An 18,755-nucleotide genomic window follows, 5' to 3' on the forward strand; every position below is an offset into this window, starting at 1 on the left:
CTTCGTGAAAGTGAAAACAACTGTATATCGAAGGAGCGCCTTTGATATGACGGCATGCACTTGCGCAGTTCAGCGTGAGACGACCATTAGACCCGATGACGCATTTCTGCGCATGAGTTTAGCGAGCTAACATCGCCATGACTTCGCCTACAAGCGTTATCGGGGATTTCTATTGGATAAGCAGTTTCTGCTCATCTTCATACAATATTTTCTTTGGTACAGTCTATTATAAAAAGGTCAGGTGTAAGAACTGCACAAATAAAACACATGCAGTTGGTTTGGACAAAGCCAGTGGATGCTGATTGATGGCGTGCTGCTTTGAATTGGACGATTATTTCAGACTTTTAGTACCGAAAGTTAGCTTACAGTTAATTCAAGTCTATAATTAGGTTACAGTTTTCTGGTAGATGATGCTTGTGACTGACAAAATGCAGATTGAAATTATTGGAATCCTACTGGGCATGTACATGAAGGTAAGAATACACGCGCGTGTTTGAAACAGCTGGGCATGTTTGGCAGAGGTACATACTTATACACTGAGTGTACGAAACATTAGGAACAAAAGCGTTCCACAGGGATGCTGGCCCATGTTGAATCCAATGCTTCCCACAGTTGTGTCAAGTTACCTGGATGTCTGGTCTGGACCATTCTTAATACACACGGGAAACTGTTGAGCGTGGAAAACCCCAGCAGTGTTGCAGGTCTTGACACACTCAAACTGGTGCACCTGGCACCTACTACCATACCCTGTTCAAAGGCACTTAAATATTTTGTCTTGCCCATTCACATTTGAATTGACACACACAATCCATGTCTCAAGGCTTCACAATCCTTCTTTAACCTGTTTCCTCACCTTTATATACTGATTTGAAGTGGATTTAACAGGTGACATCAATAATGGACCATAGCTTTCACCTGGTCAGTCGACTATGTCATGAAAAGAGAATCTAGGTTGAAGGTTATGCCTTTAGATTTCGAGAATTTGAAACTAAGGAATACTTATTTTTTTACGTGTTGTACACTCAATGCCTTCAGAAAGTATTCACACCCCTTGACCTTTTCCACGTTTTGTTGTTACAAAGTGGGATACATATTTATTTATTTTTGTCAATCTACATAATACTTTAATATAAAAGTGGGGGGAAAAAAATCTAAAATGTTGTAAAAAACAACATATATATATATATATATATATATTAATTAGGAAGGTGTTCCTAATGTTTGGTATACTCAGTGTATATTAATTTCACATTTGGCAGAGACTACAGCTGTGAGTCTTTTCTGGGTAAGTCTCTAAGAGTTTTCCACAGCAGGATTGTGAAACATTTGCCCATTGTTCTTTTCAGAATTCTTCAAGCTCTGTCAAATAGGTTGTTGATCATTGCTAGACAACCATTTTCAAATCTTGCCATAGTTTTGACTTAAATCTGCTTTAAAACCTAACTTGGCAATTCAGGAACACCAGTGTAGATGTGGCCTTTTGTTTTAGGTCATTGTCCTGCTGAAATGTGAATTACTCTCCCAGTGTCTGGTGGAAAGCAGACATAACCAGGTTTTCTTCAAGGATTTTGCCTGTGCACATTCCAACGATTACAAGCATACCCATAACATGATGCAGCCACCACTATGCTTGAAAATATGGAGAGTGGTACTCTCCATGTGTTGTGTTGAATTTCCCCCAAACATAACACCTTGTATTCAGGATAAAAAGTACATTGTTTTACAAAATTCTTTGCTGTATTACTTTAGTGCCTTGTTGCAAACAGGATGCATGTTTTGGAATATTTTTGTTCTGTACAGGTGTAACCGATGTGAAATGGCTGGCTAGTTAGCGGTGGTGTGCGCTAATAGTGTTTCAATCGGTGACGTCACTCGCTTTGAGACCTTGAAGTAGTGGTTCCCCTTGCTCTGCAAGGGCCGCGGCTTTTGTGGAGCGATGGGTAACGATGCTTCGGGGGTGACTGTTGTTGATGTGTGCAGAGGGTCCCTGGTTCGCGCCCGGGTCGGGGCGAGGGGATGGACTAAAGTTAAACTGTTACACAGGCTGCCCTTTTTTCACTCTGTCAATTAAGTTAGTATTGTGGAGTAACTACAATGTTGATCCATCCTCAGTTTTAATGGTTTTAATGTCATCATTGGCCCCATGGTGAAATCCATGAGTGGTTTCCTTCCTCTCCAGCAACTGAGTTAGGAAGGACGCCTGTATCTTTGTAGTCACTGGGTGTATTGATACACAATCCAAAGTGTAATTAATAACTTCACCATGCTCAAAAGGATATTCAATATCTGCTTTTTAAAATGTTTACCCATCTACCAATAGGTGCCCTTTGCGAGGCAATGGAAAACCTCCATGGTTTTGTGGTTGAATCTGTGTTTGAAATTGACTGCTCGACTGAGGGACCTTACAGATAATTGTAGGTGTGGGGTACAGAGATGAGGTAGTCATAAAAAACATTTTAAAAAATATGCGACTTGTTAACAAATGTTTACTCCTGAACTTATTTAGGCTAGCCATAACAAAGGGGTTGAATACTTATTGACTCGAGACATTTCAGCTTGTTATTAACTTGTAAACATAAAAAACAAAACATAATTCCACTTAATTCCAGTGACAAAAAAAACTAAATTTAATCCATTCTAACAGCAAAATGTGGAACAAGTAAAGGGGTGTGAAAACCTTCTGAAGGCACTGTAGCCTATGGGGAGATGACACATGACACCTTCTTTTTAACTATGAAAGGTTCAAGCAGACTGTGAGCCGTACATCATTCTTATTAGAGAGGAGGAGAGGTGCCTTCATGAGTTGCGACTGCATAATGTGTCCAAAACTCCCCAACCAGGTGAGATGAGACCGTTTGTATTTTTTTCCCCTTAGAAATTCATACCAGCATGGTTTGTCATGTTTTCCTAAGCTAAACAAATATAGGTTAACATGTTCCTTCTCTATTCCATAATAGTCAATGTTCTTAGACAAACAAATTTTAATGGTATTATGTGATATCCATACAACATAAGAGTACAATCATTTCCAGTCCCACAGGTATCAAAATCTGAAACGGCACCACACATCAGCACATCACTGGGAACCAGGCCAGTTTGACAGTGGACTAGGTTTCCCTCTAGTGGCAATAGAGTAGGTTACATCTCAACATACCGTATTATCGTTGTAGTTACTTACCCCCTTTGAGTTCAACGTTACTGTCATGTTGGTGAGAACAGCTCATTATCAGAGATGTTTGTCTTGCTCCTCTTGTTATTACTGTACTATGGTCGACAGGTAGCCTAAGTGTTGGGCCAGTAACTGAAAAGTCGCTGGTTCGAATCCCCGAACCGACTAGGTGAAAAATCTGACGATGTGCCCTTGAGCAAGGCACTTTACCCCAATTGCTCCTGTAAATCACTCTGGATATGAGCGTCTGCTAAATGACTAAAATGTAAATTATTCACAACGATCAAACAAGGACTGCCCTTGTACTGTTTGCCTTACCAAACACATGTATAGCCCACCCCAAAAAACAACATTTTACACACTTTGATGATTCGAATTTGAGAGAAAAAAGAAAACTACCTGATTTTGTTTTTCTTATTCAGACTGCAAGGGCATGTGGGACCACTTGAATTGCTGGTCTCCTGCTTTTGTAGGGGAAACTGCATCACACAACTGTTCCAATTTCTTCAAATCAGAAGGTGAGTCCCCCACCCCACCCCTGGCTGTTATGTGTTAGACCCCAACCCCACCCCTCGCTGTTAGTGTGTTAGACCCCACCCCTGGCTGTTATGTGTTAGACCCCAACCCCACCCCTCGCTGTTACGATGTGTTAGACCCCCACCCCAACCCTGGCTGTTACGATGTGTTAGACCCCCACCCCACCCCTGGCTGTTACGATGTGTTAGACCCCCACCCCACCCCACCCCTGGCTGTTACGATGTGTTAGACCCCCACCCCACCCCTGGCTGTTATGATGTGTTAGACCCCCACCCCACCCCTGGCTGTTATGATGTGTTAGACCCCCACCCCACCCCTGGCTGTTATGATGTGTTAGACCCCCACCCCACCCCTGGCTGTTATGATGTGTTAGACCCCCACCCCACCTCTGGCTGTTATGATGTGTTAGACCCCCACCCCACCCCTGGCTGTTATGATGTGTTAGACCCCCACCCCTGGCTGTTATGATGTGTTAGACCCCCACCCCTGGCTGTTATGATGTGTTAGACCCCCACCCCACCCCTGGCTGTTATGATGTGTTAGACCCCCACCCCTGGCTGTGATGATGTGTTAGACCCCCACCCCACCCCTGGCTGTCATGTATTAGACCCCCACCCATGGCTGTTATGATGTATTAGACCCCCCACCCATGGCTGTTATGATGTATTAGACCCCCACCCCACCCCTGACTGTCATGATGTGTTAGACCCCCACCCATGGCTGTTATGATGTATTAGACCCCCACCCCTGGCTGTCATGATGTATTAGACCCCCACCCCACCCCTGGCTGTTACGATGTGTTAGACCCCCACCCCACCCCTGGCTGTTATGATGTGTTAGACCCCCACCCCACCCCTGGCTGTTATGATGTGTTAGACCCCCACCCCACCCCTGGCTGTTATGATGTGTTAGACCCCCACCCCACCCCTGGCTGTTATGATGTGTTAGACCCCCACCCCACCTCTGGCTGTTATGATGTGTTAGACCCCCACCCCACCCCTGGCTGTTATGATGTGTTAGACCCCCACCCCTGGCTGTTATGATGTGTTAGACCCCCACCCCTGGCTGTTATGATGTGTTAGACCCCCACCCCACCCCTGGCTGTTATGATGTGTTAGACCCCCACCCCACCCCTGGCTGTTATGATGTGTTAGACCCCCACCCCTGGCTGTTATGATGTGTTAGACCCCCACCCCTGGCTGTTATGATGTGTTAGACCCCCACCCCTGGCTGTTATGATGTGTTAGACCCCCACCCCACCCCTGGCTGTTATGATGTGTTAGACCCCCACCCCTGGCTGTGATGATGTGTTAGACCCCCACCCCACCCCTGGCTGTCATGTATTAGACCCCCACCCATGGCTGTTATGATGTATTAGACCCCCCACCCATGGCTGTTATGATGTATTAGACCCCCACCCCACCCCTGACTGTCATGATGTGTTAGACCCCCACCCATGGCTGTTATGATGTATTAGACCCCCACCCCTGGCTGTCATGATGTATTAGACTCCCACCCCACCCCTGGCTGTCATGTATTAGACCCCCCACCCATGGCTGTTATGATGTATTAGACCCCCACCCCTGGCTGTCATGTATTAGACCCCCCAACCATGGCTGTTATGATGTATTAGACCCCCACCCCACCCCTGGCTGTTATGATGTGTTAGACCCCCACCCCACCCCTGGCTGTTATGATGTGTTAGACCCCCACCCCTGGCTGTTATGATGTGTTAGACCCCCACCCCTGGCTGTTATGATGTGTTAGACCCCCACCCCACCCCTGGCTGTTATGATGTGTTAGACCCCCACCCCTGGCTGTTATGATGTGTTAGACCCCCACCCCTGGCTGTTATGATGTGTTAGACCCCCACCCCTGGCTGTTATGATGTGTTAGACCCCCACCCCTGGCTGTTATGATGTGTTAGACCCCCACCCCACCCCTGGCTGTGATGATGTGTTAGACCCCCACCCCACCCCTGGCTGTCATGTATTAGACCCCCACCCATGGCTGTTATGATGTATTAGACCCCCACCCCACCCCTGACTGTCATGATGTGTTAGACCCCCACCCATGGCTGTTATGATGTATTAGACCCCCACCCCTGGCTGTCATGTATTAGACCCCCCACCCATGGCTGTTATGATGTATTAGACCCCCACCCCACCCCTGGCTGTCATGATGTGTTAGACCCCCACCCATGGCTGTTATGATGTGTTAGACCCCCACCCCTGGCTGTTATGTGTGTTAGTTAATGATCCATCGCCAAGATCATTTGTTTCCATTCAATACAAAATATGTTTGTCTTTCTAACATAAATTGTTGATGGATGCTCATACAGGCGATAGACTAAAAGGACAGAGGAGTGGTATAGAGTTCATAAAAGGTCTGCAAGTGGAATCAACAGCGGCATCATTAAGTGATTTTATGACAACCTTACGTAACACAAATGAAGCCTGCAATAACTACTGCCTGCACTAAAATACCTGAGAGATTGAACCTGCGTACTACGTAGGTCTTAGAAAATCTTAGGTCTGTTCTATGGTCAATGTTTTTTATTCTGATGCCGACTATTTTCATGGCCATAATTAGTTTATTTGAACTGTACAGTAAGTAAGTATTGATGAGGCTGTATGATTTTTCCAGGTAAAGTGTACCGGAACTGCACAGACACGGGCTGGACGGACCCTTTCCCTCCTTACGAGCATGCATGTTTCAACGAAACCTTACACTTACCTGGAGAGGTGGGTACATGTGTACTTTTAGTATGTGTTACATCAATGGTTTTGTATTTGACTCAGGACAAGTACTTAAAAATAAGGGAAAGCCATATAAGTGTTGAGCATTGATTTAAAAATACGGACAATTTGAGCCATGATTTAAAAATACGGACAATTTTTGTAAAGCAAATCTTACCCCAGGTCTCTTTTTCCTCCCAGTCACATGATTCCCACATGTACTTCCCCTACGTGAAAACCATGTACACTGCAGGCTACGCTCTCTCTCTAATCTCTCTCACCATCGCCATCACCATCCTCTGTCTCTTTAGGTGAGAAACAGAGAATCAAGTCTAAGAACTGTTATGATAATGTGATAATCTATTTGGGTACCCAATAAACTACGCTGTAATCAACATGCGTATCTTAATATTGGGTCTCATGTTGGTCAAGGAGGACATTTCTAACTGCTTTTACACTTTTCCTGTTGTCTAGGAAACTGCACTGCACCAGAAACTACATCCACATCCAACTCTTCGTTTCCTTCATCCTGCGTGCTACCTTCATCTTCATCAAAGACTATGTGCTCTTCACCGATGAAGACTTCTACCATTGTGATGACTACCCAGTACGTATCTACTGTACTTTGTAGTGACTGTCAATGTATGTGTGAATGGATGAACACATTGAGAGAAATTAGTAATTTAGTGTGTGAAAGTGGAATAACTCACTTTTGTAACTCTTGAAAAAAGTCCTTGTTTTGATAAAAGTTAATCTTTCAACATGATATGAACGTACTAAAATAGCGCTCCTATATACACTCAAAAGTATGTGTACAACCCTTCAAATTAGTGGATTCGGCTATTTCAGCCACACCCGTTGCTTATAGGTGTATAAAATCGAGCACACAGCCATGGAATCTCCATAGACAAACATTGGCAGTAGAATAGCCTTACTGAAGAGCTCTGTGACTTTCAACGAGGCACCGTCCATCATAGGATGCCACCTTTCCAACAAGTCAGTTCGTCAAATTTCCGCCCTGCTAGAGCTGCCCCGGTCAACTGTAAAAATTGTCTGTCCTCGGTTGCAACACTCACTACTGAGTTCCATACTGCCTCTGGAAGCAGCATCAGCACAATAACTGTTTGACGGGAGCTTCATGAAGTGGGTTTGCCATGCGCAATGCCAAGCGTTGACTGGAGTGGTGTAAAGACCACCGCCATTAGACTCTGGAGCAGTGGAAACGCGTTCTCTGGAGTGATGAATCACACTTTACAATCTGGCAGTCCGACGGATTAATCTGGGTTTGACGGATGCCAGGAAAACGCTACCTGCACCAATGCATAGTGCCAACTGTAAAGTTTGGTAGAGGAGGAATAGTGGTCTGGGGCTGTTTTTCATGGTTCGGGCTAGGCCCCTTAGTTCCAGTGAAGGGAAATCTTAACGCTACAGAATACAATGACATTATAGACGATTTCTGTACTTCCAACTTTGTGGCAACAGTTTGGGGAAGGCCCTTTCTGGTTTCAGCATGACAATGCCCTCATGCACAAGCAAGGTCCATACAGAAATGGTTTGTCGAGATCGGTGTGGAAGAACTTGACTGGCCTGCACAGATCTCTGACCTCAACCCCATCGAACACCTTTGGGATGAATTGGAACGTTGACTGTGAGCCAGGCCTAATCGCCCAACATCAGTGCCCCACCTCCCTAATGCTCTTGTGGCTGAATGGAAGCAAGTCCCCGCAGCAATGTTCCAACATTTCGTGGAAAGCCTTCCCAGAAGAGTGGAGGCTGTTATAGCTGCAATAGGGGGGGACCAACTCCACATGAATGCCTATGATTTTGGAATGAGATGTTTGACTAGCAGTTGTCCACATACTTTTGGTCATGTAGTGTATATATCTTTTCTCATCATATCCTGTAGGTGGTGTGTAAGTTAGTGGTGATGTTCTCCAACTACTGCATCATGGCTAACTACAGCTGGCTGCTGGTGGAGGGACACTACCTCCACACCCTGGTCAGCGTCTCCTTCTCCAAGAAGAAACACCTTTGGTGGTACATCGTCCTGGGCTGGGGTACGGACACCTGTCCCCTCTACATTACATCAACACTACTGATACCATGTCATTGTCATCTAGCAATGTCATGTCATTTTGATCTGTTAAAAGACAGACTTGATAGTGAACTATTAACTGAAATGAGAGGGTTGGATTTAACTAAACTGTTTTTGTTTTGTTTTCCTACATAGGTTTGCCAATGATTGTCATTGTATCCTGGGGCTTGGCAAAATACTTCTATGAGGATGAAGGGTGAGATACAGATGAATAAGATGCCATCTGTTTAAAATAGTCTATGACAATTGCATAATCATAGTTCACATACAGTACATGCATATGTTTCCCTTTCTCCTCAAGCTGCTGGGAGACAAGGGTACATGACTGGGTTTGGTGGATTCTCCGATTACCAGTCCTACTCTTCATAATTGTAAGTGCATCAATCGCTGGTGATAACTAATGATTAGGCCTATGCATTGTTCGAGATGGAATACCAGGGCGCGTTCTCAGAGCATGCGCAGACCCGCTGGCAAGTGTCTTCACAGACATTTTCAACCTCTCCTTGTCCTGGATTGTAATCCTAACATGTTTCAAGCTGACCACCATTGTACCTGTTCCCAGGAACTCCAAGGTAAACTGCCTAAATGACTATCACCCTGTAGCACATCAGTTCTGTAATTATGAAGTGCGTTGGAAGGCTGGTCATGTCACACAACACCATCATCCCAGACACCCTGGAACCACTCCAATTAGCGTACTGCCCCAACAGATCCACAGATGATGCTATCGCAATTGCATTTCACACTGTCCTTTCCCACCTGGACAAGAGAGGAAATAACAATATGAGATTGCTGTTCATAAACTACAGCTCAGCGTTCAACACCATATTCCCCTCCAAGCTCGGGACCCTGGGACTGAACCTCTGCAACTGGATCCTGGACTTCCTGACAGGCCGACCCCAGATGGTGAGGGTAGGCAACAACACCTCCGCCACGCTGACCCTCAACACGGGGGCCCCACGGCGGTGTGTGCTTAGTCCCCTCCTGTACTCCCTGTTCACCCACAACTCCAACACCAAGTTTGCTGACGACAACGGTGGTAGGCCTGAACACCGATGGTGATGAGACAGCCTACAAGGAGGAGGTAAGAGACTTGGTAAGAGGTAAGAGATCTTCAAAGGTAAGGCATGCATTATATCGTTATTTCTGACTTTGGTGTCGCACCTGCTTGGTTGAAATATGATTTTCATGTGTTTGTATGGTAGGGTGCTGTCCTCAGATAATCGCATGGTTTGCTTTCGCCGTAAAGCCTTTTTGAAATCTGACACGGTTGCTGTATTAACAAGAAGTTAAGCTTTATTTTGGTGTATTGCACTTGTGATTTTATGAAAGTTAAATATTTCTAATTTAATTAGAATTTCGCGCTCTGCAATTTCACCGGATGTAGCTGTAACAGGTTTTAAGAAGAAATGTCTTAACTGCCATTTATTTCCTTAACTATAGACTTAAGAAAGTTAAGCAAAGTTGCTATTCCTCAAAGTTATTGGAAATGTAAATATTATCCTATGTTTCTTCCTAATAAAAAAGTTAAGAAGAAATGGGATTCTTGAAAATAATGTTTTAGGATTTCTTCTTGGAAATGTACTTAGCTTTAGAACAGCTAAACCCTTGTCTTGTGACGAATGGATACTTTTGTAACCATGGACGTTTTCTTGCGCCACTGCCCCCGGCACAGTTGAGTACCAGACATTTAAATACAGCAAGAAAACTAATTAAATGTGCATTATCTAGCTAGCTAATTAATAATATATTACAATATTCTAGAAGTGTTACATAGCTAGCGTTAGCTTGTCAATTTGCAAAGAAGAACTTGTCTAACTTAGCTAACAACGTTAACGTTAGCTATGTTGGCTATAATGTCGTTACGCGTTAGCTAGCTAACGTAGCTACCTAACTAACCGGTTGCGCAGTCCCTCTACTACCGTCTCTCCTATCCAGTGTTGCCAACTCCTCAGTAGGGAAAGTAGCTATTGGCTGTCCTAAATACGCTAAATGACATCAACACCTAATTTGCATAATTGTCCATGTGCATGTAATTCTGATGGACGCTGTAGGAGAGCGGAATAACGTCATGGGAGAGACAAAGTGAGTAAAAAATCACCCTAAATATGTTTAGAACTACAAAATAACTTTCTTCTGTCGATTCTTGTTTTGTTTTTTTGTCACAATTCCAACCCTTCTCCTTTATCCGGGCTTGGGACCGGCAAAAGTGACCCAAAAGAGACACACTGGCGGTAGTTACTTAGTATTTTTATTTTTTGTTTTTAGTTTAGTTTTCTTAATTTGGTTTGGTTTTTAACCTTATGGTCCACTTAGGCAGCACCCGCTGCTCATTGAGAAGAGTAAGAACAATACGTGCTTTCACGTCAGAGTCTGCAATAACACCAGAAAAGTTGCTAGATTTGTCGCTAGCCAATTTTTTGGGGAAAATGTGTCGCTAGAGGGATCTGAATACTGGCTAAATGTAGCGACAAAGTTGCTAAGTTGGCAACATCTCTATCATGGACAACACCTTCTTCTTAGCAGCCGACTAGGTGTCGGACCACTTTCTTACGTCGGCGCCACTGGCCCTTGCCATACCCCCGACGTCAGAGACGGACTCGGCCACTCTCACCCATCCTCTCTTTTTGGTCTCTGATGTGACCCCGCCGTTTGAGTGTACCCAACAGCAACCTTTTCCTGGCTGCTAATTCCTCCATCACTTCAAGCTCTTGTTTGCTGAAGTTTTTATAGAGCTTTGTATTGAACAACCAAACCTTATTGAGGTTATCCATTTTTGTTTTTGATATAGCTAGTCTGATGGCTATAATGTGTGAAAATAAATGTTTGTTTTTGTGCATAAAGGGATCGCGAGCCAACAACAAAAAATAGACAGCGCAGATAAATAAATGTAACAAAATGTAAATATCAAAACTATTATAGTGCCCAAATCCTATCATCCCTGTCACATGTGCTTGAAACCAGTAAATAAGCCTGTCACTAATGTCAACGCCACGTAAGATATTTACGAAGTTCTTAGGAAAGATATTGCTTAGGAAAGATATTTCTTAACCCTCCCGTTGTCTCGGCGGGTCAGTGACCCCGGGCAGCGTTACGAGTTGTTTCCCCGTGTGGGTCAGTGTGACCCTGGCAGCGTTAGCAAGGTGTATGTTGTAACCCTCCTACCCCTGTCTGGGCTGGGTGAGTGTGACCCTGTGTTTCTTGTTGTTCCCCTCTGTCTGGGCCGGGTCAGAGTGACCCTGGAACTCAGTGCACGACCTCGGTGCTATCACACGGGGAGGCCAGCCAAGCGTACCGGATGGGCCGAAGGAGCAGACAGGGCCGACTACGCGCCTCGTCCATTCACGTGGCCACTGTAAGCCGGCCGTAGAGAGGCTACTAATATTGTCAAGAAGATGAGGACGACGACGAGGAGGAGGAATACGACCCCGCCGAGCGTGAGCCCTCCGCCTACGACGCCTCGCAGTCCTGGGTTCAGCGCGGCTCAGGTCCTGGAACAGATATCCTCCAGTGTCGACGAAGAAGACTACTGCAATTCCGAAGATGAAGACGGTGAGGAATACAACCCCGAGCGTGATGCGGATGACGACTCGGCCTCGCGGTCGTGCTCCTCTTCGGAGGAAGAGGGAGAGCAAGAGGGAGACACGGCCGCTGCCCGAGAGCGAGCCAGATCGAGACAGAGAGGACACGGCGGCAGCCGCCCAAGCCCAAAGGGAGACGTTGCTGTCAAAAAACGGCAAAATCAAATGGTCCTCCGTGGCCTATCGCGGCCCGGACCGGCCCCGCGCCATCCGCCACCCCGGCCCCGCCGTGACGCCGGGCCCCACGGCCTACGCCACGAGCGCTCGACATCGCGTCCACCTTCCGGCTGTTTGTCACACCGGCGATAGAAAGGATAATTGTGGACATGACAAATCTGCAGGGGGTGAGAAAATACGGCGACGGCTGGCGACCCATGGACTCCACCGACCTGCGCGCCTACGTAGGGCTGCTGATCCTAGCCGGCGTCTAAAGGTCCCAAGGTGAGGCCGCGGCCAGCCTGTGGGATGCGGAGAGCGGCAGGACCGTGTTCCGCGCCACCATGCCGCTCAAGGTGTTTCACAAGTACTCGAGGCTGCTGCGATTCGACGGCCATAAGAGAGGTGTGGGACCTGTGGGAGGAGCGGCTGCCGGCCCTCTACAACCCGGGGCCTGACCTGACGGTGGACGAACAACTGGTCCCGTTCAGAGGTACCGTCTATGTATCTGTGTATGTATGTGTAGCATACTGTGTATGTATGTGTAGCGTCGTCCTCGATCTGACCAAGGGACTGCCGGGTGTGACAATTTCTTCACCTCCTACGAACTTGGGCAGCGGCTCCTCGAGAGGAACCTCACCATGGTTGGCACGGTGTGAAAGAACAAGCCCGAGCTCCCTCCCGCGCTGCTCCAGTCAAAGGGCAGACAGGTCTCGTCCTCCAGGTTCGCCTTCACGCCCACCGCCACTCTAGTGTCCTACCTGGCAAAGAGAAATAAGAACGTGCTACTTCTGAGCACGCTGCACGCGGAGGCCGACGTTAGCGATCGCCGCGACCGGAAGCCGGCCCTCATCCTAGACAAGGTGGTCGGGACCTGCAGACGGATGACCGCCTGCTGGCCCCTGGTCATCTTCCACAACATCCTCGACGTGTCCTCCTACAACGCCTTTGTCATATGGCGAGAGATCAAGCCCGACTGGATGCCTGGGAAGCGGAACAAGAGGAGGGTGTTCCTGGAGCAGCTCGGAAAGGCACTTGTGAAGCCGTTGATCCAAAGAAGGCAGCGTCTCCCCCGCACCGAAGCCGCGTCCGCACTTGTCAAAGTCCTACAGAGTGCTACCGCCGAGGCTCGTCCGCAAGCCCGGGAGCAAGCCGCTGGCCCGGCCGCCGCTGACGCCCCAGCCGCCCCGCTAGGGGCAGAGGTGTCAGCTCTGCCCACCCAAGAAGGACGCCAAGATACACACCGCGTGCTGCAGGTGTAAGAAATACATCTGCAAAGGCTGTTCACACGCATACTGTCACACTTGTGCCCACTGGGCCTTTAGCCAAGATGGGACAGGGTGACCCGGGGGGACACTGTGTGGTAGGCATAATAGGAGGACAACCGGAGGGTTATGAAAAGTATGATTTCCAAAGAACATTTTGAGGAATTGCACTTACGAACTTCTTCTTTTTTTACGCTTAAGAAACGTACGTTTTTTCCTAAGTAATGTTTTGTGAATCCGGCCCCAGGACCTCTATCAGGCAGTGTCAGAGGAATGCCCGAAAAATTGCCAAAGACACCATCCCTACCAGGTTCACTGTTCACTCTGCTAAAGTCTGGCAAATGGTACCGGAGCATCAGCTCTAGGACCAACAGCCTCCGAGACAGCTTCTACCCCCAAGCCATAAGACTGCTAAATAGCCATACATAGTCTGGGTAACCATTTAATTAACCCTTTCTTTATTTTTACTATTTTCTGTATTGTTGACAAAAAGACATCAAACCCTGAAATTACTCATGGAATTGTGTAGTAACCAAAAAAGTGTTAAACAAATCCAAATATATTTTAGATTCTTCAAAGTAGCCACCCTGTGCCTTGACAGCTTTGCACAATCTTGGCATTCTCTCAACCAGCTTCACCTGTAATGCTTTCCAACAGTCTAGGAGTTCCCACATATGCTGAGCACTTGTTGGCTGCTTTTCCTTTACATGGTTTGGGATGAGTTGGACAACAATCTCAATTGGGTTGAGGTTGGGTGATTGTGGAGGCCAAGTCATCTGATGCAGCACTCATCACTCTCCTTCATGGTCAAATAACCCTTGTGTTGGGTTATTGTCCTGTTGAAAAACAAATGACAGTCCCAATAAGTGTAAACCAGATGGGAGCCATATCGCTGCAGAATGCTGTGGTAGCCATGCTGGTTAAGTGTGCCTTGAATTCTAAATTCTCCACCGGTCTAATGTCCATTGCTCGTGTTTCTTGGCCCAAGCAAGTCTCTTCTTATTGGTGTCCTTTAGTAGTGGTTTCTTTGCAGCAATTCAACCATGAAGGCCTAATTCACACAGTGTCCTCTGAACAATTGATGTTGAGATGTATCCGTTACTTGAACTCTGTGAAGCATTTATTTGGGCTGCAATCTGAGAAGCAGTTAACTTATCCTCTGCAGCAGAGGTAACTCTGGTTCTTCCTTTCCTGTGGCGGTCCTCGAGAGCCAGTTTCATCATAGAGCTCGATGGTTTTCGTGACTGCACTTGAAGAAACTTTCAAAGTTCTTAATGTTCTGCATTGACTGACATTCATGTCTTAAAGTAACGATGGAATGTCGTTTGTCTTTGTTTATTTGAGCTGTTCTTGCCATAACATGGACTTGGTCTTTTACCAAATAGGGCTATCTTCTGTATACCATCCCTACCATGTCACAACACAACTAATTGGCTCAAACGCATTAAGAAGTAAAGAAATTCCACAAACTAACTTTTAACAAGGCACACCTGTTAATTGAAATACAGTCAAGGTGACTACCTCATGAAGCTGGTTGAGAGAATGCCAAGAGTGTGCAAAGCTGTCATCAAGGCAAAGGGTGGCTACCTTGAAGAATCTTGTTTAACATGATTCCATGTGTTATTTCATAGTTTTGATGTCTTCACTATTATTCTACAATGTAGAAAACAGTAAAAAAAAATATAAAAACCCTTGAATGAGTAGGTGTCTAAACTTTTGACTGGTACTGTATATACACATACCAAGTGCACAAAACATTAGGAACACTTTCCTAATATTGAGTTGCACTCCCTTTTTTCCCCCTCAGAACAGCCTCAATTTGTCGGGGCATGGACTACAAGGTATCAACAGCGTTCTACAGAGATGCTGGCCCACGTTGACTCCAATGCTTCCCACAGTTGTGTCAAGTTGGCTGGATGTCCTTTAAGTAGTGGAGCATTCTTGATACACAAAGGAAACTGTTGAGAGTGAAAAACCCAGCAGTGTTGCATTTCTTGACACATTCAAACCGGTGCACCTACTACCATTCCACATTCAAAGGCACCTAAATCTTTTGTCTTGCCCATTCACCCTCTGAATGGCACACATACACAATCTATTGTCTCCTCCCCTTCATCTACACTGGAGAGGATTTAACAAGTGACATCAATAAGGGATCATAGCTTTCACCTGGTCAGTCTGTCATGGAAAGAGCAGGTGCTCTTAATGTTTTGTACACAAGAAAAACCACACACACTGACAACACACACTCCTATGCTGCTACTCTGTGCTTTATTTGACTTCTAATATTATCTATCCTGATGCCTAATCACTTTACCCTGCCTTCATGTGTATATCTACCTCAAATACTGTACCTCATACCCCTGCACATTGATCTGGTACTCCCTGCTAGAATGCATTCTGAAATTCAGACACCTTGACTTTTTCCACATTGTTATGTTACAGCCTTGTAAAACAGCTTGATGAGAGAAAAAATGTATTCAATCTACACAAAATACTCCATAATGACAAAGCGAAAACAGGAATTTTTCAAAGTGAAACTGAAATACCTTATTTACTTAAGTATTCAGACCCTTTGCTATAAGACTCGAAATTGAGTCCCGTTTCCGTTGATCATCCTTGAGATGTTTTTAAAACTTGAATGTAGTCCACCTGTGGTAAATTCAATTGGTTGGACATGATTTGGAAACGCACACACCTGTCTATATAAGGTGCCACAATTGACAGTGCACGTCAGAGCAAAAACCAAGCTATGAGGTCGAAGGAATTGTCCGTAATGCTCCGAGACACGATTGTGTCGAGTCACAGATCTGGGGAAGTATGCCAAAAAATGTCTGCAGCATTGAAGGTCCCCAAAAACACAGTGGCCTCCATCATTCTTAAATTGAAGTTTGGAACCACCAAGACTCTTCCTAGAGCTGGCTTCCCGGCCAAACTGAGCAATTGTGGAAGAAGGGCCTTGGTCAGGGAGGTGACCAAGAACCCGATTGTCACTGACAGAGCTCCACAGTTCCTCTGTGGAGATGGGAGAAACTTCCAGAAGGACAACCATCACTCCACCAATCAGGCCTTTATGGTATAGTGGCCATAAGTAAAAAGCACATGACAGCCCGCTTGGAGTTTGCCAAAAGGCACCTAAAGGACTCAGACCATGAGAAACAAGATTCTCTGTTCTGATGAAACCAAGATTGACCTCCTTGGCCTGAATGCCAATCGTCACGTCTGAAGGAAACCTGGCAACATCTCTACGGTGAAGCATTGTGGTGGCAGCATCATGCTGTGGGGATGTTTCTCAGCGGCCGCGACTGGGAGACTAGTCAGGATCGAGGGAAAGATGAACGAAGCAAAGTACAGAGATCCTTGATGACAACCTGCTCCAGAGCGCTCAGGACCTCAGACATTGTCCTGTTGGAAGGTGAACCTTCGCCAACGACCCTAAGCACACAGCCAAGACAACGCAGGAGTATCTGCAGAGAAGAATGGGAGAAACTCCCCAAATATAGATGTGCCAAGCTTGTCGTGTCATACCCTAGAAGACTTGTGGCTGTAATTTCTGCCAAAAGGTGCTTCAACACAGTACTGAGTACCCTGAGTAAGGGTCTGAATACTTATGTAAATGTGATATGTATTTTTTTTTAAATACACTTTCTAAAAACCTGTTTTTGCTTTGTCATTATGGGGTGTAGATTAATGAGGGGGGAAAAAATACATGTAATCAATTTGAGTAAGGCTGTAACATAAACAAAATGTGGGAAAAGTCAAGGGTTCAGAATACTTTCCGAATGCACTTTAGCTACATTTACTGCATTGTTGGAAAGGGCTCGTAAGCAAGCATTGTCACTGTTAGTCTCCACCATTGTATCCGGCGTATGTGACACAATGTTTTTTATAAACTGAGAATGTAAATATTACTTTTACTCCCTACGGTAATCATTTGTTGCCATTTCATTGCAGATTAATTTGGTATTTTTTCTGAGCATCTTAAGAATTCTGGTGGGGAAACTGCGGATGCCAGACATGCATGGAAATGAATTCAGCCAATACAAGTGAGTTGTCAACATGACCATACTGTACCATTACCAAAGCATTTCAAGGATGTTTATTTTGTAGGCTAAAATAATAAATTACTTAATTGCTTACAACAGTGTTATAGTACCTGTGCTAACTTTCTGTAAGCTTTGCCCAGTCAAACCTGAAAGACCAGCACAATGGCAAACTAATGGAATTTCTCAACTTGTGTACAGTATTGATTCGTGTCTTTTGTGTATTGTAAAATTGCATATTTTCCTTGGATATTTTCAGGAGACTTACCAAATCGACTTTTCTTTTGGTGACCCTCTTTGGTGTGTACTACATCCTCTTTGCCTTCTTACCCATCAAAGTCAGTGGTTTAACTTACAAAATATGGACCTTTGTTGAGCTGGCTCTTGCATCAACACAGGTAATTTTCACTGACTTTTTTTTTTTTTTACTTTGCGGGAATACTATTTGATGTCTAAATTCCTTTCTTCCTTTCCAGGGCTTTGGAGTTGCTGTTCTTTACTGTTTTCTAAATGGGGAGGTAGGTTTTTTGCCCATTTCTCAAAACTATTATGCAAGTTGAAATAAGCAATTGCTAATATTAGGCAGCAGCCCTGATTAACTAGTGCTCGATGATACACCATCTCCATCCCCTCCAAACAAAGGTACAGTACGAGGTACAGAGGAGATGGCGCAGGTGGAGGCTGAAGCAGCATCTACACGAGGAGCCCAGACAGCATGGTTCCATGAGCCAAAGTGTCTCTCCTCTTACCCAGGTCTCCTTGCTTCCCTGTTCCGGACCGGCCAGCCTGGCATGATCTTAGACCCCCCCCTCCAATCACTGGAGATCTAGACATACCGGTTAAAAACACTTATACAGATGACTCTCAAGACATCAAGGGAACTTAAGTTCTAGAACTTTCTTGAACTTGAGGAATGGTCCACAGAATCACTTGGCCACTCTTGAAGACTTGGACATGGCATGGGAAACAGCACTGTACTGTGATTTTTGTCATTCCCTCAAGCAACATTTCTAGGACTATGGACAGTGGACCAGGCCTGAAGATCTAGGACATTTGGGTTCAGTGGAAATCCTAAGAAACAAGAACATATTCAAAAAGGGGAAGTAGGACTCAGCTCTTCATCATCATGTGAAAGAGAAATCCTGGAAAGAGGTCTGGTTATGACCAGCCT

General features: G+C 45.5%; 1 protein-coding gene across 1 annotated transcript; it reads left to right on the plus strand.

Annotated features, from left to right (window-relative positions):
* Positions 1 to 278: 278 nt before the first annotated feature.
* Positions 279 to 18,663, plus strand: LOC139566387 (secretin receptor-like). Its single transcript, XM_071387512.1, has 13 exons — positions 279 to 473; positions 2,741 to 2,840; positions 3,592 to 3,687; positions 6,353 to 6,450; positions 6,646 to 6,755; positions 6,919 to 7,051; positions 8,351 to 8,501; positions 8,675 to 8,735; positions 8,841 to 8,910; positions 17,496 to 17,587; positions 17,844 to 17,982; positions 18,061 to 18,102; positions 18,227 to 18,663. Exons 1-13 carry the CDS (start codon positions 408 to 410, stop codon positions 18,377 to 18,379), a joined length of 1,311 nt encoding a protein of 436 aa, XP_071243613.1. The 5' UTR covers positions 279 to 407; the 3' UTR covers positions 18,380 to 18,663.
* Positions 18,664 to 18,755: the final 92 nt, after the last annotated feature.

The sequence above is a fragment of the Salvelinus alpinus genome, chromosome 38, assembly GCF_045679555.1.
Source record: "Salvelinus alpinus chromosome 38, SLU_Salpinus.1, whole genome shotgun sequence".
NCBI lineage: Eukaryota > Metazoa > Chordata > Actinopteri > Salmoniformes > Salmonidae > Salvelinus > Salvelinus alpinus.